This window comes from Nicotiana sylvestris, chromosome 4, assembly GCF_000393655.2.
Source record: "Nicotiana sylvestris chromosome 4, ASM39365v2, whole genome shotgun sequence".
Classification (NCBI taxonomy): domain Eukaryota; kingdom Viridiplantae; phylum Streptophyta; class Magnoliopsida; order Solanales; family Solanaceae; genus Nicotiana; species Nicotiana sylvestris.
The window spans coordinates 3,518,444-3,542,192 of record NC_091060.1 but is presented as its reverse complement, the minus strand read 5'-3'; the positions used below and the strand labels follow the sequence as shown (position 1 = coordinate 3,542,192).

General features: G+C 33.0%; 2 protein-coding genes across 2 annotated transcripts; one reads left to right on the top strand and one right to left on the bottom strand.

Moving 5' to 3' along the window:
* Window positions 1-768: 768 nt before the first annotated feature.
* On the bottom strand, window positions 769-1,766 carry LOC104210047 (uncharacterized). The gene has a single exon (XM_009758846.2). It carries the CDS (start codon window positions 1,609-1,611, stop codon window positions 1,255-1,257), a length of 357 nt encoding a protein of 118 aa, XP_009757148.1. The 5' UTR covers window positions 1,612-1,766; the 3' UTR covers window positions 769-1,254.
* An 11,883-nt stretch (window positions 1,767-13,649) lies between these two features.
* Window positions 13,650-22,791, top strand: LOC104210048 (uncharacterized). The gene is made up of 10 exons (XM_009758847.2): window positions 13,650-13,811; window positions 13,953-14,180; window positions 14,801-15,005; window positions 15,767-15,857; window positions 16,221-16,366; window positions 19,550-19,793; window positions 20,465-20,569; window positions 20,797-20,979; window positions 21,077-21,278; window positions 22,133-22,791. Exons 2-10 carry the CDS (start codon window positions 13,958-13,960, stop codon window positions 22,618-22,620), a joined length of 1,887 nt encoding a protein of 628 aa, XP_009757149.1. The 5' UTR covers window positions 13,650-13,811; window positions 13,953-13,957; the 3' UTR covers window positions 22,621-22,791.
* The last annotated feature ends 958 nt before the right edge of the window (window positions 22,792-23,749 follow it).

The following is a 23,749-nucleotide window of genomic DNA, read 5'->3' as shown; positions in this document are numbered from 1 at the left end:
CAATAAAGTGCCATTAGTGTCCCTATGCTTTGTCCTACAAATTTATTTTTAGTTGAAATGGCTCAGATTATATGCAACGGTTGTCTCAAGAATCTTTGATAAAAGAGACATAAAGGGTTAAAGTAGCAAAATTTGTATGCAAAAAGAATAATTACATTTAGTTATCTAACGGTTGGATTTTGCCAGACATTAAAGGAGTTTTCATCATTAAGAGGTAACTTTTTGGTTAAAGTTACACCATTATCCAGAAAAGATTGAAATATATACATCATATAATTTTCGCATTATCAGGTTATCTATAAACATTTCTTAATAAAATGTGGCATTTGTTATTTTGAATGTAAGCCAGGTTATCTGCGACAACAAGTAAAAATCAGCGGCAAATTTAGCCTTGTAACACCGGGTTCACCTGAACATAATATTTTTTGATGCGGAGCATAAGATTTGTCTGTTTTGAATAATATTTGCTTTAGCTTATTTCACTTGATTTATGAGTATTTTTCTTCAAATAATCTCATAGTATAAATCTTTTTGAATTAATTCTCACATTTTTCTCAATTGAAGTGATATAAACAATGATCTTTCTCAGTCATAAATTTATATAATGAACTTGCTTTCGTATCAAAACTAAATCAACACTTCATTAATGGATGCAGTTTCATTAGAAAATTGTAAGTTCTAAATGCCATAGGTATACATATGTTTGAAAAACATTACTATGAAATAAACAAGACAAAAAGGTATAAAAACTACTAGTATATCAATTAAAGAAAAAAAAATGAATATTATTCCTACTAACACTAAATATCATAAACCCTTTCAGTAGACAATACAATCCTTAAACAAAAAAACAAAAACAAAAAAAAATTGAAATTTGTAGGGAGGGAAAGAAAAAAGAAATTTATAGTCAACAACTTTAATCTACCTGGTTAGAAACCTCCTACCTTACCACCCCTCAAAACACAAACCAAACATAATTTAAAAATAAAAATAAAAATTGAGAAAAAAATGATAGATGATTTTTTCTATCTGTTTAAGATTTGGGGAACAAAGTTATGGATATTTATACTTTATCAAGATAACAAATAAGAATAGTCGAGATGCACACAAGCCGATTAAAATATCAAAGTTTGAAAAAAAAAATTAAAAAAAAAAGAAAAGAATAATACAAAAGAGAGAAGCCTCAAGAATAGTTACTAGTTATAGCTACCCTAAAATGGAATTATATTACTACAACAATTTTCTATTTCTCTCTTACTTCTTTGCTTCTTCTGTTGCTGTTGTAGAAGTAGCTTCTGCTGCTGCTGCTGGTGGTTTAGCTTCTTCTTGTGGCGGCGGAGGTGGCGGCGGAGCGGTTGAAACACCACCATCAATACAACTTCTGCATTTCCTCTCAACCCAACCTTCAATATCATCTTCACCTGAACCACTAAAATGTCTACCACCACATAACCTAGCAATTATACCAGCAATAACACCAAGTATTGTTATTACTGCTAATACAACTAACAGTGTTTCTATAGATGTATGTGTTGAGTGGTTTTCTTCCACCATTACCACCGCCACCGGCGGCGCTTCCACTAATGGTGGCAGCTCTTTCTCATTCTCCATTGAAAAAAATTTAGTTTTTGAAACTATGACAAATTGAAGCTTTTTAAGGTGAGGTGAAAATTGATGACAAGGGTTGAAAGAGAGTGTGAAAATGAGTTTGAGAGGAGTCTTGGATAATACTTTGGAGAGTTTATTAGAGTGTTAGAGAGGGTTGAGTTGGAAAAAGAAAAACTCTTTTTATGGTTGGCTGATGGTAAATAGTAAAATTTGTGGGTGAAAGTTAAAAGGACAGACCGGTGTACGAAGTATGTTGTGTTCACGCAGGTTCGAGGAAGGGCCACATCCCAAGGTATGTGATATAGGTAGCTTACTCTGATGTCACATCAAACCCGTAACTTATAGGTCACATGGAATATATGACCGTTATTCCAAGATTCCCCTTCATGTGGGTATAAGTTGAGATATAGTAAAACACTAAAGCTAGCATATAGTTTTTTTAATAAAAAAGGGCAGTTCGGTCCGCAAAGCACCCCACGTTCATGTAGGATTGGGGGAAGGGTCATCCTCAAAGAGTGTGATGTAGATGGTCTATCATAATATTAGCATTAGTGACTGCTTCCACTGCTTGAATTCGTGACTTATAGGTCATACGGAAGTAACTTTATTTGACAGTAGATAGTAAAAATTTGTGGGTGAAAGTTGAAATAGTCATAGAGTTTCAGAAATAAATTGTAAGATTTTTTTATATATATGTGTAAGTTAAATATATTCAAAGTATTGAAGTTATTCTTTTAAATGAATGTTGTGACGAATCTTTTTATTTTTTACATCCCGTTTAGACCTAAGATATTGCCTAATCAGTTGAATCCTAGTGACTGCCTAACTAGGAGATTAAAAAAAATGAACTTATGTATTAAATTAGTTCCAATAAATTATGTCATTAAGTATAAATTACTTTCCAGAAAGATAAATATATCATTTTTTAAGCCGTTTTAAAATAATAATGTCACATGAAATAAGGCATAGGAATAATACATCACGCAAGAGTGGCTCCTAAAAGAATTTCATTTGGTGCATAAAGTACTCCGTATTCGCGCGGGGTCCGAGGAAGATTTGTATCGTAAGGGATGCGATGTAGACAGTATAACTTAATGCAAGTATTAGTGGTTACTTCCACAGCTCGAACCCGTCACTTATAGATTACATAAAAATAACTTTATCGTTACTTTACGGCTAAAACCCATGACGTATAAGTCATATGAAAATTATTTTACCGTGGCTCCAAGATCCCGACTGCCCCCAATGGGGCAAAATAATAATAATGAAGGGTGACTTGCTGTGTTGTTATAAAGCTGAAGAGATCAGAAATTAGGATTCATTTTTGAAAATATGTTGCCCTCAAACAGTTTAGTGGGCCCTGAACATATGCACCTTTTCTTTTTGTCTTTTTGAAAGTTATGATTAGGATAATATCTTTGTTACCCTTGTTTAAATACAATTATAATGTATGCAATGGAATATATAATATAATTCTGCTTAATGTCAAAAACAAGTACAGATTTTTAGCTGCATGATTAGGGCTGTTCATTCAGATCGGATATTCGAAATCCAAACCGATTCATTCAATTTTGGATTTTGGATTTCGGATTGTGTTTATTAAAATTTCGGATCGGATTTGGATTGATATATTTTAATCCGATCCGAAATTCGAAATTATTAGGCAATGTATAAATACTACACTTTAATTTCGGATAGTCAATACTTCTTTTACATCTTCCTCCAAGTTATTACGTTTACAATTGCTAGATTTAGCTATATTGGCACCATAGTACTCTCATAATTGCATAAACATGAATTTTTCTTAATGTATTGCCTCTTTTACAAAGAAAATATACATATTAGTTAGCAACTTTGATGCATAATGATACGATCTGAAATCCGATCCGATCCACACTTTAAAATCCGATCCGATCTAAACTTTAATTAGGATCGGATTCGGATTGTATTTTCTAGAATCCGAAATCCGAAATTCGAAACCGAAATGTGCTAAATCCGATCCGTGCACAGCCCTATGCATGACACAGAGCAGTTCCATACTTTTAAGTAACTATGTTTATACTAATTCCATTTACTTTTACTTGTCTACTATACAAAAAATATATTTTATGTTTACTTGTCAATTTTAGCAAATCAAGAGAAGACCATATATTTTACCTTTATCATTAATTACTCATTTCATAAATTATTTTCTACGACTTCTCAAAATACTATCATTAGTATGGTACTATGGTAAAATATGCACTTCATTTATTATTTTTATTAAAGGGCGTGCAAAGTTCATTATGGACAAGTAAGAGTGAACAGAGGAAGTATTAGTTTTTTTACAAGAAATTTTGGATTTTCATGTACAATTTTGAAATAATAATTAATATGGTATAAGAAATGTCATTAATAGAAAATGTAAAAAATTTCAATAGGTGTCTACAACATAATAGGAGTAGGAATATTTACAGTTTAGTTGCAAAGTTTAGGATTTTCTTCATTTAGGTTAATATAATAGAAAATTTTAGACTATCTAAATTGAAATTATATATTAGAAAATTTCAGACTATCTAAATTGAAATTAATTTTGAATTTATAGTATGACTGGATTTTATTATGGCCTAGATCCAAGTACCCACTTTAAAAGGCCACCACTTTTAACCTTATTTTGAGGACTTTGGGATCTTCTTTAATGCTATAATTTCTAAACTTTTTAGTTGTGTATTGAACATTTTTTTCCACTTTGGTAATCAATTTAAGGTTGGTTTTGGTCTTTTTTGGGTGTAAAAATTCAATTTTCAACAACAATAATAACGACATATTCTGTGTGGTTCAACAAGCGGGATTTGGGGAGGATAGTGTATACGCAGATCTTACCCCTACCTTGTAAATGTAGAGATGTTGTTTTCGATATACTCAGAAACGGAGCCAGCCCTTCGGATATGGTTTCGGCTGAACCCAGTAACTTTTGTCCGAACTCTGTTTCTGTCTATAAAAAATTATTGAATTATGTACAAATTGTTAATTTAGAGCACAGTAACTTAAAAGACTTATAATATTGAACCCATAAATTCTAAATCCTGACTCCTCCTCTGGATAGACTTTCGGCTCAAGAAAAGTAGTGTATTGATTCTGAATTTATAGTAATACACATTTTTAAAGTCCAAAAATGTCATTGCAGTCCAATTGATACACTATAGTGTTTTTTATTTTATTATTTATAATACAAGTGAAAAAGGGTACTGTTATAATGTCAGTGATGAATAATAATTAATAATATATTTCTTTATGTGGCTACTCCCAAAAGTTCTTTTTATGGGGAGAGGGGTAGAGGGGGTGGAATTTTTGTCTTCATTGGTATCACATGTTTGCCTTTGAAAATGATGTGAGACCCCCAAGATTTTGATTGAATAGTTTCACTATTATATATACTATTTTTTTTTTTTTTTATTTTGTAGAAATTTTTTTACTTTCTGTCTTTAGTAATTTCCCTATTATCTTTAATAGGGTTAAATTTGCTTGTGTAACATTAAAATTAAATAATCTTGTCCTCTATTAGACATTTAATTTCTTTAGTCGATGGTCTATCGGAAACAGCTTCTATTCCCTTCAAGGTAGGGGTAAGACTGCGTACATTCTATCCCTTCCCCCTGACCCAAATTGTGGAATTACACTAGGTTGTTGTTATTGTTGTTGCCGTCGTATTAGACATTTAATCTAATATCACTCTCGACATTAGGAAAGTTACATTTTTGCCCTTAATTCCTAACAAAGTTCCAACCTAAGGATATTAAATTACAGGGATACATTTAGACATTTTCTGTTTTTAGCAATTTTTAATTTTTCTTTTTGGTTTAAAAATAATATAATTTATACATAGGGTATATGTCATCCTTAACCCAGTTGGCTATTTTGACAACTTGTAATAAATTTGATGTGATGTAACATTTTCACCTGAACCAGTCCTATTAACACTATTATTATATATATCCATATATATAGTGACATTTCCATAAAATTATCTGCAGCATTGCTGATTTTCTGTATAACATTTGTCTTGGAACAGATGGTTGATAATCTTATACACAACAAGTAATATGAAATCTGAACAGAAACGTCCTTGTTTTAATTCAAACTTTAGACAACTTCTTTATTGCTTTTGTTTTATTTAATTTTCCTAAGTAGTGAAAGTTCAAAAATTGTTATTTTCTTAGCTTACCTAGGTTAGAAAGGTTTCAGTTTTGTCGAGCGAAGCAACCACTAGTCGGCCTTAGTGCTCCAAAACACTCTTTCGCTTGCATGAGCAACAACCCCTAGCATCCAGAGCAAATGCCTTTAGTGTTCCCGACCGCCTGCCTTTCGGCCTTAGCGTTCCAAACAACTAGTAGTGTGACCGATCTTTGTTCAAAACAACCGATAACGCTAGCGACAACTCGTGAGGCCCCCTACGAAGTACCAAATGTCTTGTTGATAATTTTGTATTAAAAATTAATTGGTTGAATTGGCATAGTGAAATTCGAATTCGTTGACTCAGATGAGTGACTCTTGACTTTGTAAACATATTTGCATTGTTGGTTTTTCACCGTCATATTAAATAAAAAAGAATGACAGATTACTATGAAGAAATTTAAGAATAAGAAATCTCGAATTTAAGCCAATTATATATCGCATGCACCATAATTTATGACTATATTACTTGATTTGGTGTAAACACTTAATGCGAAGACGACTGTTTACCCACATTTCGGGCAAGTCTCAAAACAAGCCTCCTATGCAAACAAATAAAAAAAAATATTATATACCAATATAACTATAGGGGAGAAATTTCTGATAATTCTATCTTTATTATTAATTTTTTTTTTCTATAGTATCCAATGAGCTAAAAAGAACAATATACTTTCCGTCAAACAAAAGCATAGCCTACCCCCTAATAATATTTTATTTTTATGTTCAAATATTCCTTTTTGGACTGCAATCTGCCAGAAATTATGCCACTGGATTTGCATAACTATTTATCTGGAGAAAAAAATCTTACTTTAAGGAAAAATGGATTGTTAAAAAAATTTCCATGAAAAGATCTATTTGTATTTTTCTTTTCTTTTTGGGTGGCTTTCGAAGTAGAAGGACAACTTAAAAACTTGGGTTTCAGTCTTCTTTAAGGCCCATACTTAAGAGAGGCCCATTACACAAAAAATAAGAGTAATATGACACTTTTTTTTGGTTAAAATAGTACGGTATAGCCAGTTTTCGGACTGGTCATTCAAAAATAGCCACCATTTACGAAGTCAATGAAAAATAGCCACTATTTTGCTGCAACAAAGACCGGTCCCGCATAATATACGGGAGTTCGGTGCATCTGTGTACGAACTCCAGCATATTATGCTGGACCGGTATACTTTGCTGACTCCTGTATAATATACGGGAGACTGGAGCACCGGTGCTCCAAACTCCAGTATATTATACTGGACATTTATACTTGCTGAAACTCCAATATATTATGCTGGAGTTCTAGTGTACTTATGCTGGAACTCCAACATATTATGCTGGAGTTCCAGCATAGTTATCTTGGAACTCCCGTATAATATGCTGGAGTTCAAGCATACTTATGCTGGAACTCTAGTATAATATACGGGCGTATTTTCTGGGTTTTGAACAGTGTTTTCGCTTGAATTTATCTTTACATGAAAAGCGGCTAAATTTCGATTACTTTTGAAACTGGGCTATTTTTGAATGACAGTTGTAAATCTGGCTATTTTTAAATCCCCCCCCCCCCCCTTTTTTTTGGGGGGGGGGTGTGAGGTACACAAATAGCCCCTCAAAGTAAATGGTCTTGAAAATTTAACCCAAATAGCCGCCCATCGAAACACTTAAACTAAAAATAATCGGTGCATAATTTATACTATATTATATGTGTATAATTATGCATAATTTATGTATATGGCTAGAAAAAGTAAACAATTATTATGGCCGGTTATTTGTGTAAAGATCTTTCCCCACTGGCCCCATGTGCAAAAGTTTAAGTTTAACAAGTGTTGCTCCTTGATTGTCCCATTGGCTACACTTAAAATATTTAGATTCGGCTCTAATATTTGTTCATATAATTTTCAATTTGCACTTAAAATATTAGATTGTGCTCTAGTGTTTACAATAACTTTCAAAACTTAAGATTGTGTTTAGCATTTTCTCATAAGATTTTTAGTTTGCTTAGCAAGAATCTTTAGATCATAGATTAAAAAGAACAACTGGACAATAAATTGATTACATTATTATACTCATAATTAAATTAATATATTAACTCCTCCCTCTCCCAAAATCAGTATTAAATTCAAAAATCTGAATTTTTTAAAAGTAAGTATAGATGGGAAATTAATTACATAATTGATGACCATGAGATCTTGGATCCTCACATTAGGGAAAATCTGATTTCTTGTTCACCATATTCTCTCACGAAAAATCAAAGTCTTTTTCTTTTTACTTCACTAATATATTGCTCTTTCCTTTTTATATTGTTCTTTGTACTAAAAAATGGACACATGTGCCTATCACATGATCACGATTTGCATTTAAAGAAATAAAAATATGAGTAATATAAAATGAAATACACAGAACAATTCTACTCAGATAAAAATTATTGAGATAAATAAAATATTTAATATTATTCTCCTAAATTTTTGAGTGATATGAGAATGTACCAAAAAGTTCCTTCTTGTTTGAACTTTTTACTCCATAGACCGAAGTGATTGCTCGTATCAAAGTTGGGATTTTTAACCCCACATGTTTTTTTTTTTTAATCTCCCTCTTTTATTCTTTATTTTTTGTGTATTGCATTTTATGTTAAAAATTTGTGAAGCAACATATTATCGGAAAAACAAATTAACTACTCTCTCCGTATCAATTTAGATAATGTAGTTTGACTTGGTACAAATTTTAAGGAAAAAAAAAAGACTTTTGAAATACGTGGTCTTAAAAGCTTAATGAGCAAAAACTTTGTGGGACCATGATATTTGTATGCCTATAAAAAAAATTATTAAAGGTAAAGAGGGAAAATGAAAAGTTTAAAGTTGTAAGTTATTTTTAAATATAAAAATGTGTCATTCTTTTTGGAACAAATCAATAAAGACAGTGTCGTTTAACTAGAAACAGAGGGAGTATAACAATAACAAATTAATGTAAGTTCTCATGATATGTTGTACCATTGTTACGGCCCGAACTCATGACATGTATTGTCCGCTTTGGTCTAATAGATCTTACGAGTTTATACCTTGGCTTACGACATTATCGAGTCCAAAGATGTACGTAGCATATGAACTTGTAATATGACTTATAAAATTGTTCACAGTCCTCTCCTTATTCTAGCGGGGGTCGCCTAAAGTGTCATGTGCGCCCTTTCTTTAGAAATTTATCAGCCTAGAAGTTTGTCGATCCTTCTTTTTAACTCGCTTTTGTCAATCATTCTTTTTAACTCGCCTTTGTCAACCCTTCCTTCATCATGGGCGGCACAACTATTTTACAATGGACACTGCATATTGTATATTAGAAACAAGATTTCTAAGAAAAATATATTAGAAAACTTTAACCATATTGTATCTAATAAATATAGCAAGTTTCTACTATTTCTTAAAATGTAAGGATTTACTTTGGACAAACAATATGGATAATCATAGATATTTTGGTTGTAATAATGTTCAAACCAAATTTGATTTATCAAAGTTGTGGAGGGTGGGTAGGGGACCAACAACAAAAGTCTAGCTAGTGCAAGTTCTAGGCCAAAAACTCTTGGGACCAAATAGTTCCATGATTGCTTATTTGGTCCATTCACTTACTCATGAATTGACCAAGTTGGACCGAACATTATCATTTTCCAAAAATAACTTAATGTTTATATCAAGCTTATCTTCGAAATTGTCTATTTATGCCTTATTTCATACAAAAAGTATAATAGAACACCACATATTTTAGATATTTCTGAGATTTTCTATACTCTGTCACAAAGAAAAAATATCGAATGATCGATTCATCATTAAAAAAATATTTATATGAAATTAAAAAAATTCTCCATTGTGATGTTCTAAGGCAAATAAAACAAGAATTTGATGAGAGAAAGTCGCTAACAAAAAAAGGAGAAAGAATTATACATGTCAATTATATCGAATCGCGAGGTTCACACCGTGGTGAAGTTAGAAAATTCAATAAAGGTATTCAAGCTGGAGGCTGTGCAAGGGTGTTCAAAGTCTATTTTGTAGCAATAACAAAATATTTTAGGCAAAATACCTTAAAACCTCCCTAAACTTGACACAAATTATTAGTTACAGCCTTAAACTACTTGTGGTCTTAATTACCCCCTCAACTTGGCCTTTTAAGAGTCATTACCCCAGTGGATGCTGATGTGGCAAAGATTGTGGGTGCACTCGCCTGCCACGTGGATTTTTCCTGTATATGTGGCATTTTTTTTTTTGAAAAATAAAATTTATTTTTACCTTTTTAAGTATGCTACTTCTTTAGATAATTTTTTTCGAATACAATTTATGATAAACTTGGATAGAACTACATTATTTAGGCTAAATTTTTTTATTTGGCTAAAAGTAATAAAGTTTTAGGTAATCTTTTTTTGAATTTGACCTGAAAATAAAGTTTTATACAATTGAATTAAATAGTCAAGGTCATCTAAAAAGTTATAAAAAATAAATAGTTTGAAATTAATTATTTTGGTTATAATTTTTTATATACCTCTAAATTATGGTGCTTTAAAAATATTTTTTTTTTACAGACTTTACTTGGAAAAATAAAAATACACAGTTGAAATAAATAGCCATTGTATCAAAAAAAAGAAATAAAAAAAGTACACTCTTTTTATAGTTGAAGAAATTGTACACGGTTGAAGAAATAAAAATGCATAGTTGAAGAAATTGTACACTCTTTTTATTTCTTCTTTTGATGCAATGACTATTTATTTCAACTGTGTATTTTTATATTTTCAGGTAAAATCTGTAAAAAAAAAAATATATTTTTAGAGCACCATAAATTAGAGCTATATAAAAAATTAGCCAAAATAATTAATTTCAAACTATGTATTTTCTATAACTTTTTAGATGCCTTGACTATTTATTTCAATTGTATAAATCTTTATTTTCAGGTCAAATTCAAAAAAAGATTAACTAAAACTTTATTATTTTTAGCCAAATAAAGAAATTTAGCCTAAATAATGTAGTTCTATCTAAGTTTTGTTATAAATTGTATTCGAAAAAAATTATCTAAAGAAGTAACATACTGAAAAAGGTAAAAATATATTTTATTTTTCAAAAAAAATGTCACATATACCGGAAAAATCCACGTGGCAGCGAGTGCACCCACACTCTTTGCCACATCAGCATTCAGAGAGGTAATGACTCTCAAAAGGCTAAGTTGAGGGGGGTAATTAAGACTACGAATAGTTTAAGGTTGTAACTGATAATCCGTTGCAAGTTTAGGGATTTTTAAGGTACTTTGCCAATATTTTACCCTTTATATAGTATAATTAATCGGCGAAGATGTTCAGTTGACCACCATTGACCTCACATAACTTCGCCCCTGGGTTCACATGACCTCAAACTCCATTCATTATAAAGAAGGGGAAATCGATGTATTTATCCCGCCTATTCAATTGCCCGTCCAAGAGCATTTGGCTTCAGAATGTATTCTTTTTATTTTTCTCTTAATTGCATAAATCTTATCTTTCAGAAAATAATTGAAATGTCATAAGTTGGACCAAACATCACCATTAAAGAAAATTTATAAAAACATACAAAACATGAAAATATTGATTGTACCTATAACTACAGCTAGTAACAAGGCCAAATTCAAAGTAACAAACAATAAATTTTCGTGAACAATTGTCATGACAGCCATCGTCACATGTATTTCGTTGTTTGGTTATATATTGTCTAGAATTAATATTCTTTTTTTTTGGTTGTTTATTATATATATTTAATTAGACAACCTGTCTTAATTCTTTGTTCTCATTAGTGTAGACAAAATAACGGTGCTATACAATTGAAAATATCAAGAAAAAATTATACTATATACACAATATACATGGCCTACACCAATGAAATATCATGTGATTTGCTCCTTTTTTTTTTTTTTGCCTTTTTGCCTAGTTAATATAGAAGTAAAGAAAAACTCAATAGGAACACTGATATAATTTAATATTCACTAAATTCAAAACTATTTATCGCATTAAATTTTTTAAAGTTTGCATTATTTTATTTCTATTAACTTTTTTTTGTTAAGTTACATATTTACCCCAATAGTTAGGTAGTGGAAAATGACAAAACCTATAGAACAACAACAACAACTCAGTAGAATTCCACTAGAGGGGTCCGAGGAGGATAAAGTTTACGCAGACCTTACCTCTACCCGAGGGTAAAAGTTATTTCCGGAAAACCTTCGGCTCATTACACGAGACAATAATATCCGAAAAGAACAAAATAATTAAAAAATCTATAGAACAAATTGAAAAGTAAAAAGTATAAGTGACGAAAAGTTTTTAAACTTTGTAGTCACTTCATTGTCATTTTTTGTACTTTAAAATAGTAATATTCCCTCTCCTCTGGAATAGAAACCAACATCAGAATAGTACAGCAGTGAGAAAGGGATGACGATTAATTACCAAGACAAGAAATTAGAAAAAAACAAAATTAATTAAGTGAAACCAACTCCAAAAAAGCCATCAAAATCGTGGTGGAATGGATATGATTTCTTTACCTCTAATTAAAGATTCCGAGTTCAACCTTTGAGAATGAAAAAAATTTAGTAGGGATCACGTTCTTCGTTAATGAAGGGATCACCAAGGGGGTCAAAATATAAAAAAATTAGAAGTCAACGTGTATTAATGCATAACATATGCATTAAAAAAAATTACCTAGTTAGACAAGTACTTAATTTTTTGACGAAGGGATGTCGGTTGACATCCCTAACCGATATCTCTCGAATACATTTGGCTCTGCCACTTTGCTTTAAATGACACAATCTGTATTAGGTGGGACCTAAAAAAGTATATCGGATACCAAATGAAAAAAAGGAAAAACTGTACTGTATAGCCGTTTTCAAAAAATAATAGTCGGCAAAATACATATTTTTTGTATATTGATGTATAATATGTATATATACAATCAGTATATATTAACTAGCAGATGTGATTATTTTTTACTAATCGGTTAAATATAAACGGCGCATTTGCATCTATACCCGCTTTTTGGGTCACGTTTTAACTTATACCCGCTTTGCAAAAAAAATTGCAAGCGTACCCACTTTTCGCGTAACTTCAGGCATACCGGCCTGAAGTAGCAAAGGGAATCGTGCAAACTTCAGCATTCTAGTAAACGGGCCTAAAGTAACAAATTGTTGAACAAAGTGTTTGCTGAAGTTTTTGTTTGTAATTGTTGAACTTAAGCATTCTAGTAGCTAGAGTTTTTTTTCTCTATTTGCTGAAGTTTTTGTTTGTAATTGCTGAACTTAAGCATTCTAGTAGCTGAAGTTTTGTTCTCTATTTGCTGAACTTCAGCAGAAGTTTTGTTCTATATTTGCTGAACTTCAGCACGTTTTAGCTGCACAACCCATGCTCTCAAGATACGTCAACAATCTTACCATAAGTTGAATATGAGGACAAAATCGTGAAGTACTCCGAAAACTCAACACATGTTTGTGAGGATTTCCCCATAAAACCATCAGATATGAATGAACTTCATATGATTTCAAGTAATATAATCTAATATATAGTTAAAAATCACATTGAAATTCTAATCTATAGTTATATATAAACTTCCAAATTTGGACTGAAACTAAATCATCAAGCTCAGGTGAAAACTGTAACCTATGAACTGAAGTTTCATAGCAGTACCAACAGCAGCAGAAGAAAAGAAGAAGAAAACAAAGGAGTAGAAGGAGGAGGAGAAAGAGAGCTGAAGTTATTTAAAAAATGAATACAAAATTAAAACTTTTAAAAAAATTGAATATAGGTTAAATGCGCCCGTGCAATTTTTACAATATAAACTTGCCAAGAAAATAAAACAATAGCTAACTCCTATATAGTCCCCTACCATGCTTTTCTCCCTAAGCCTTCCATTCAATTAAACAGTCCAAAAATTTCCCCCAACTAAAAAAACCCACCAAATTCTATCTTCAAAAAATCAACCAGAAGAAGAAAGCAAATAAGCTCTGGAGGCTTCATAATAATTTCAGTAAGCTCTTTTTTTTCTTCCATATTTACATATTTTATCATTTTCTGCCAAAAATATACCCAGAAAACAGTGAGTTTTGCTCTGTTTTTCAGTTCTATGTATCTGAATTTCATTCATTTTTTTTATTATGTTTTCTTGAAGGAGAAATGCAGAGGATAAAAATGGGATTTTTGATGAGAATTCTAGTGTTTTTTTGTTGGATGATATTAACAAAAGCAGAGTACATGAAATACAAAGATCCAAACAAGCCATTAGGCAGAAGAATCAAAGATTTAATGAGCAGAATGACTTTGGAGGAAAAAATTGGCCAAATGATACAAATTGATCGTACAGTTGCTACTCCTGAGGCCATGAAGAAGTATTATATAGGTAAATGCGACGGAACCCGCTAACTTTAAATTCTGAATCTGCCACTATAAATAGTAGTGCCCATATTTCAATTTTTTTTTGTCCTGTAAGTTTACTTATATACACAGTATAATTTTTCGATGAAGGGAATTCAGTTGAACCCCTAAAGCGAATGTGGCTTTATCAGTGACTATATAAAGAACATAATTCGCCGCTGATTTTGGTAAAGTTGTCTCCGTATGATCTAAGGTCATATGTTTGAGTCGAGTAATCAGCCACGAATGCTTGCATTAGGGTAGACTGTCTACATCATACCTCCTTGGGATGCGGTCTTTCTCCGGACCCTACATGAATGCGTGATGCTTCGTGCATCGGACTGCCCTTTTTTTACATAATTCATTGCTGATTCTAAATTCTTAATTCGCCCCTTAGGATGCGATCCTTCCCTGTACCCTGCGTGAATGCGGGATGCTTCGTGCACCACTAATTTCTTGACTACCCTTTTTTTAGAATTTATTGCTGATTATAAATCCTGAATCCGTCACTGTGAACATTAAGTGTCCATTTTTCAACATTTTATTGTGTGAGTTGTCGTATATGTGTGAACTTAATTTGATTTCTTGGTAATTTTTGATGAGCAGGGAGTGTATTGAGTGGAGGAGGAAGTGTGCCAAAGAAAGAAGCATCAGCAGAAAATTGGATTGATATGATAAATGGTTTTCAAAAGGGTTCATTATCAACTCGTCTTGGGATTCCGATGATTTATGGGATTGATGCAGTTCATGGCAACAATAATGTTTATAAAGCTACCATTTTTCCTCACAATGTTGGTCTTGGAGTAACCAGGTAACTTGAGACAATATACTTTATGTCAAATTTTTTAAACCATTTGGTGTTCAGTATTCATTGGTCCGACCAATTCAGATTCTGCGCTGCGTATGACCCATTAAAGGACGAGCGCCCCCTACCAAGAACTTTTTTTTTAGAGTTTCATCCCTGACACCTCTAAAAGGAAGCCTTGGAGCAATGGTAAAGTTATTTTCGTGTGACCTATAGGTCACGGGTTCGAGACGTGGAAGTCAGGGGCGGATTTATGGGGCAGAAGGGGGTTCACGAACCCCCTACGCCGAAAAATTACACAGTATATATAAATTAAAATCTATTTTTTTATCTCTATCTATTATTTTTTGAACCCCCTTGACATAGCCCAAAAGCATAGATTAGTGGCCAAGGGGTTCAAAACCTTTGTAAAGTTATCGGTTCAATTTCCACTAGCCATAATTTTTTTAAAACTTTTTTTCTCTTTTAAACCCCCTTAGCGGAAATCTTGCCTCCGCCACTGATGAGTTGGTTGTCTACATCACATCTCTTGGGATGCGACGCTTCCTTGCATGAACGCGAAATGCCTTGTGAACCGGATTGTCCTTCTATCCCGACACCTCTAATTAGGGGTGGAAAAATTCCATAATGACAATATACTTTATGTCAGTTTTTTTTATGTTTGTAATAAGCTACCTTTGGATTAACCTTTCTTGAGATAGTTCATCACTTTTTTGATTGCTTTGTTGAGTTTTTCAATCTTGGATATACTTTCTTTTGATTAATAGGGATCCTCAATTGATCAAGAAGATTGGAGCTGCAACTGCATTAGAAGCTAGAGCAACTGGAATTCCTTATGTTTTTGCACCTTGTCTTGCGGTAATGCATATTTATAAGATCAGGTCACTTATTGTAAGTAGATTTTTAATAAACATTAATTAGTAACTTGGTAATGATAAGTTACCTACCATCATAGGTTAAGGTACACTTATGTAAAATATTCTTACATTATCAGTGTACAAAGACAGCCCGATGCATGAAGCATCTCGCGTTCACGCAAGGTTCGGGAAAGGGCCGCACCCCAAGGAGATGTAATGTATATAGCATACTCTGATGCAAGCATCAATGACTGGTTATACGGCTTGAACGTGTGACCTATAGGTCACACGGAGACTCCAAGTATTATATTATTAGTGTATATAAGGTAAATCTTTTTATATATTAATTTGAATTCTTGATCAGGTTTGCAGAGATCCAAGATGGGGTAGATGTTATGAGAGCTATAGTGAAGATCCAAACATTGTTAGGGCAATGAGTGAAATGGTTCCTGGTTTACAAGGAGATGTTCCTTCTAATGGTAGATTAGGAGTCCCTTTTGTTGCTAACAAGTAAGTTTTTCTCCTTTCGGATTTAATTTATATTCACTGATAATATACTGAAACTTTTCTATTACAACCTCTCTATAGCAGTCACGTCTGTTTCGATAGGTTTTTGATGTTATTGTGAAGTGTTGTTATAGAGACATCTATTATAACATAACATAATAGATCGAATTCCGAAAAAAACTTACTTTTATAGTGAATTGTTGTTATATAAGAATGTTGTTATAGAGATATTTGACTGTATTAGTACAATTTAACCTATCGTAAGCGCACATAATTAAGTGTACTTTTTTAGACTAATGACTAGCTATTCTATAAGTTCTTGATCTATCTTTGTTTAATGTTGAAATTATATGTCATTAAAGAACACAAAAAGAACTAGTTCACTTTTGGTCATGTAGTGTCTACCCCTTCCGTTCCGGTGAACTTATTTTCTTTTTGGTCCGTTCCAAAAAGAATAACCCCTTTCTAAATTTGAAAACAATTTAGCTTAAACTTTCAATTCTACCCTTAATGAGAAGCTTTTATAACCACACAAATATTCTGGCCCCCATTTTGACTTGTTTATGACCACAAATTCAAAAAACTTTTATTTTTTCTTAAACTCCGTATCCAATCAAACAGATTTACATAAATTGTAACCAAGGGAGTACTATTTAATTATTAAATTTACCTTAGCAAAAAATGATTTATTGAGTTTATAAATCGTGATGTTGATTTCAGAAAGATATTTTGGCCTAACTCACATGGATTATCATAAGTCATAATCTTGAATTCAATCATATTCTGAAACTCACATGCATATATTGATAGCTAAGACGCGCTTTTTCTTTGACTTAAATGGATTTCTTGTCTTTATTTTTTCTTTGGTTGAAAGAGGTGGAGATTTTGTCAGTTTGATTTGATATCTTAGGATTTGGCAACATGCAAGAATAACCTTTTTTTCTATACAATAAAAAAAAAGTTCCAAAATAGTTAAAGTTGACTATATGAATAATAATTAATCATATTTTTTTATATTTATATTGTAAAAATTTATTATAAATTAACTAGTTTTACATTGGTTATCAGTCTACTCAACTCTCCAACTCTCATTTATTTAAATTCAGTACTGACAATGTGAGCAACCGATGGGCGGATTTAAGAATAACCCTTTTCTTTAACAAAAATAAATTCCTTTAGCGATTATTGTTTAAAGAATTAACCTAAATAATTGTTCAACTAGTCGCTTAAACTAAAAGAAAAAGAGCCCGGCGAATTTTTATACTAATGTGTGTGTGTAATTTTTATATAATAGTGTATAATTAGTGCGCAATTTATTTATACTAACTAAAAAAATAAATAATAAATTTAATTAATCATTTGTGTGAAGAAAAGTTGGAAAAAGTGGCATAATTGATTTTTAAGTTGGCATGTGATTTGGAGTTATTTGGTAGGATACAGAATTTTTGTGATCCATGTGATAATTTTAAAAAGCCAATAAGAAAAAGACAAGAATTGAAATAAAACAAGGTACAGCATTTTATTTTGGTCCCGTTGAGGATTAAAGTCTATCATTTGAATTATGACACAAAACAAAAGCATCTTTCTCGTATGGGATTTTGTAGCATGCCAATGGACCTACCAACATGGACCACCTTTTCCACTTATTAGAAACCAACAAAAAAGAAAAACAAAAACAAGGTAAAAATAATAATTAAATATTCAACCTTAAACAATTTAATTTGGTGACGTGTTATATCAAAAGCACAAGATTTCTACCTAATACATTATTCTTCAATTTTACATAAATATATATAATATAAATAAATAATATATAATGTATATAATTGATGTTAGAAAGTAAACAATTATTTAGTTGTAGGATGTGGGTGTGGTGTGGGTATGGTGTTTTTCAAGTGTTTTTTATGACATGACGTGTTGCACGGTGAACAGAGGCAGACACCTATGTGTATCCTTGATCGAACCCCGTAAATTTCAGTAGAAATATTGTATAGGTATATGTGTATATGTATATGTATATGCAGATGAATTTCACGTATAGACACTAAACTTTACCTGCTTCAAAAGTAAAATCACAACAGTATATTTTGTCACGTTATAGTAATTAAACTTCAACTATTAAAACAGTAAAGTCACAAAAATTTACTCACTATATATATATATATATATATATATATATATATACATTCACTTTGATAGTATATTTGTACTACAAGGGGTAAAGTCTAATGACTTTACTGTTATAATTGTTATCATAGTAAAGTTTGGTGATTTTATTGTTAATAGTAAATAAAATTCACTTACTTTGATGCGACAAGAGATAATTTTTTAACTTTTCTTTTATAATGGATAAAGTTCGTCAACCATACGTGAAATTACAAAGATAGGAGGTAATATGCCTTCTCCAAAGTTTAAGTGTAGAAATTCTGACTATGTCATGTTTAGGGGCGAAGTTATGTGTGGCCAACAGGGGCGGATGCACCTTTAGCGAAGCAGTGTCACGCGACACCGCTTCGTTGGAAATTTTTACCAAGTATATGTATTAAGACTGTCAGAAAACGGATAAATAGAAAAAAATGACATTATTTAACAAAAAAACGTCTCTTGATGGGTTGGTTATGTGCTTGATTTTGCGCTAAGAGGTCAAAGGTTCAAACCTCAACTAGTACATTTTTTTGTAAATATTTGAGAGAGCCGGCACTTATAAAAATTGCTGCGTACGACACCCTTCTCCGAAAGATTGTATTGTGTATAGGTTAAATGTTGCTTGTTATTAATCAAATTATAGGTAAAATGTTACTTGTTATTAATCAAATTATATATGTTGAATATATACTACCACCTTGCTCTGATGCTAAGCAACCTCCACTTCCAACCAAGAGGTTGTAAGTTCGAGTCTCCCCAAGAGCAAGGTGGGAAGTTCTTGGAGGGAAGGATGCCGGGGGTCTATTTGGAAACAACCTCTCTACCTCAGGGTAGGGGTAAGGTCTGCGTACACACTACCCTCCCTAGACCCCACTAAGTGGGATTATACTGGGTTGTTGTTGTGGTTGTTTGTTGTTGAATATCCTTGCATAGTTCACTGGCGAAGAGTTTTGAACACCTTTGGTTTTTGTTGAATATCCAACATTATATATGTTGAATATCCTCGCATAGTTCGTTGACTCACTATTGGTTTTTGTACAGGCAAAAGGTGGCTGCTTGTGCCAAGCATTATGTAGGTGATGGTGGGACAGTAAAAGGCATAAATGAGAACAACACAATAATTGATAGACATGGTTTGCTTAGTATCCATATGGCAGGTTACTATAATTCAATTATCAAGGGTGTTGCTACTGTTATGGTTTCTTATTCAAGTTGGAATGGTCTCAGAATGCATGGTAATAGAGAAATGGTCACTGGTTTTCTTAAAGGCACACTTCGTTTCAGAGTAAATTCCCCAATTCTCTCTTCAAATTTTGGCTTTGTAGTGTTCAATAGATAGGTTCAAGCCGTGGAGCCAACCTCTTGCAGAAATGTAGGGTAAGACTGTGCACAATAGACCCTTATGGTCCGGCTCTTCCCCAGACTCCACGCATAGCGGGAGCTTAGTGCACCGGGATGCCCTTAGTGTTCAATCGATACCATTTATTTTGTTTGAATCCTCCAAAAATATTGTTGCACTTGCGTCAGATCCTCCGAAAATGTATTTAGTTTGAAGGATTCGATTCGGTGCAATAATATTTTTGGAGAATCTGAGCAACATTATAGTGCTCAGTAGATGTAGTCTATATTGCTCAAATCCTCCAAAAATATTATAGCACTTACGTCAGATCGTCTGAAAAAGTATTTAGTTGGAAGGATTTGACTCGTTGCGGTAATATTTTTGGAGGATCTGAGCAACATTGTAGTGCTCAGTAGATGCAATCTATGTTGCTCGGATCCTCGAAAGATGTTGTCGCACTTGAGTCGGATCCTCCAAATTTTTTGGAGAATCTGACATAGGTGCTTTGACGGATCTGACATGGGTACAACGATATTTTTGAAGGATTCGAGCAACATATGATGCAACAGGACGGGGATTTCAAACTAATATTGTGAATGTTATGGAATTTGTTTCAGGGCTTTGTTATTTCAGATTGGGCAGGAATTGACAAGCTTACTTATCCTTGGCATGCAAACTATACATATTCCATTCTTGAAGGTGTCAATGCTGGCATTGACATGGTTAGTTACTAATCATCAATTTATTTAAAAAATGCAAGGTCATTTTCCTCTTTTCATTACATAATTTGTGCTATAATGTTCGAATCAAAACATATATTTATGATTGTTTAAATTCTGGATCTGCCTCATACTGTCACGTGATTCTAGAACCTCAAGAATGTGTTTCGACTCGATTTACATGACCTATAAAGAGCTAATTATTGCTCTTTCCTTGTTGTATATTGCAGGTAATGTTGCCTTACAACACAACAGAGTTCATTGATGGTCTAACCTATTTAGTGAAGAACAACTTTGTTTCAATGAGCCGAATCGACGATGCAGTTAAGAGAATTCTTAGAGTGAAGTTTCAAATGGGACTTTTTGAGAACCCTCTAGCTGATTATAGTATGGTGAAATATCTAGGTAGCGCGGTGAGTTCAACGTTTAGAGATAAACGAAATAACAAGTTACTATAAAATTAGAAAAAAATGATATCTTGATTCAACTTGTTGTGTTACAATATTGCAGGAGCATAGAGAATTGGCTAGAGAAGCAGTGAGAAGATCACTTGTTTTATTAAAGAATGGTGCAAATGCAGATGAACCAGTTTTACCACTTCCAAAGAAGGCATCAAGTATATTAGTTGCAGGAATCCATGCTAATAATATGGGCTATCAATGTGGTGGATGGACTATTACATGGCAAGGACTAAGTGGAAATACAACAATTGGTACATTTCTTTATCCCTCAACTTATTACCTTGTCTGCTCAAACAATGTTTCGATTCTCGATTCTAGTATTAAGCGAAAGGTTACGCCTAAAGTTTCTGTATTATGGGCCAATCCTACTCTACTAGCACTAATAAGCAGCATATGGGAAGAAGCATTACACCTAGGAATCAACAACACGAAAACTTTGTTCTAAGTCAGCCCTTTCCTTTGCGGGATTGGGACTAAAAGAATGGTTGGGACAACAAACGTTCATCTCGTTCATCCTTTGGACGCTTGTAAAGAGTCCTATTAAATCCAAGAATTATAGGCCTGCCTTTCATCCACACCAGAATAAATAGAGTTTTCCGGAAAAAACCTACTAGTAGAGGAAAACCTCTTAGGGATAAGAGATATAGGGCTAAAGAGAGAGCCAAAAAATGATCTTTTGTATATAATCTTGCATAATCTCGAAAGTTATCAGTTTCGGTACGTAGACCACTCCCACCCTCTCCCAAAAAAGAGAGAAGTTCGATGCACGAAGCATTTATGTTCATGCCCGATTTGAGGAAAGGCCGCATCCCATTGGGTTGCAATAAAGGCAGCCTTCCTTGACACAAGCTTTCAGTAAGTGGTTGACGACTCGAACCCATGATCTATAGTCACACGGTTCCCCTACTAAAAAAGAAAAAATGAAAAACTTGGAATATCAATCTTTTTTTAACCATAAGTGTTATATGTCCGAGTTTGAGTTGGACGGGTCCGACTACGACCCATTGCTTAACCTATTTTGACTCTACTGCAGTTTTCAAAATTTATTGAACAAGTCCATAACTCTATTGTGCACTAATCAATTAGTCACTTTTTTTTTTACTAGGTACTACAATCCTCTCAGCCATAGAGAATACAGTTGATCCAGAAACAAAAGTTGTGTTCAAGGAAAATCCAGATGCTGAATTCATCAAGCCCAACAACTTCTCCTACGCCATTGTCGTGGTGGGCGAGACACCATACGCGGAAGGCTCTGGTGACACCCTAAACTTAACAATCCCCGCACCTGGTCCGGACACCATGACTACGGTATGTGCCACGGTGAAATGCGTGGTCGTGCTCCTCACGGGCCGGCCAGTCGTGATTCAACCATACCTAGCTCAAGTGGATGCACTTGTTGCAGCTTGGTTACCAGGAACAGAAGGGCAAGGTGTAGCTGATGTCTTATTTGGTGACTATGGTTTCACTGGTAAACTTGCTAGGACTTGGTTCAAGACTGTTGATCAACTCCCTATGAATGTTGGTGATTCACATTATGACCCTCTTTTCCCTTTTGGATTTGGACTGACCACAGAACCAACCAAGGCCTACTAATGAAACAACAGTTTTCACACACACACGCGCACAACAAGAAGTCCAAACATACACAGCTATATGTTACCTCTTTATGATTTGAGTTTAGCAAAGATTACATATGTAACAGAGGCAATGTCAGAAACTTTGACAATTAGAGTCATGGAAATGAAATTTTTTGTTTTGTCTCAATGTGTTATCTCCGCAGCTGGGGTTTGTTGGACTTTAAGCCATTGGGCTTTAAAGACTAGAAGTGTGAATTGGGAAATGGTGGGAAATAAAATGGAGGAAAATGAAAATTTTGGATAATTTGAATCAAGTGAGCTTTGTCAAATGAACTTTGTCCCTCATTGGTGAGGGACAACTACACTTGTGTGTATATATATAGGATCACTTCTTAGAGCTCTTAAAAGAAGTTGAAGAGAATGAAGTCTCGCGCCGTCGTTGTCGCTCGGCTTGGATTTGGAGTTGGATTTGGAAAATGATCGATGAGATTAATTTTTTGACAAAGTTTATTTAATTAATTATTTAAGAATTAATTAAGGGCCAGTCAGATAATTAACTGAAATCCAAAATGCTGAACGTTGGTTTTCCCTTTTGAACAAACACCTCTTCCTTTCAAATATCTGTTCACATTCGATCGATGAGATTAATTTTTTGACAAAGTTTATTTGATTAATTATTTAAGAATTAATTAAGGGCCAGTGAGTTAATTAACGGAATTAACTGAAATCCAAAATGTTGAACGTTGGTTTTCCCTTTTGAATAGACACCTCTTCCTTTCAAATATTTGTTCACACTATGAACAAATATCACACCTCTTCCGACAATTGCCTATAAATTTCCAAGGCATGGCTTCATTTTCACACACTGAAAAATACAGAACTTCCTTCTGAAAATCCTGCATTCTACTTCGCAGTTTCTCTTTCAAATTCGTAAGTGTGATTTTGCTCTGTTCTTTGAGTTCGTTGGTATCCTGCAGTTTGTATTGCCACTGTTACAGGAAGGCTTATTTTGTTTCATCATGGGAGGATTTAATCCATTACCTTGACAACTTGTGAGGGGGTTAAAATTCCTTAAGGACGCACAAGGAAATTGTGGACTCGGAATATTTCTTATAGTTTACTTATTTTTTTACAGTTTCTTCTAA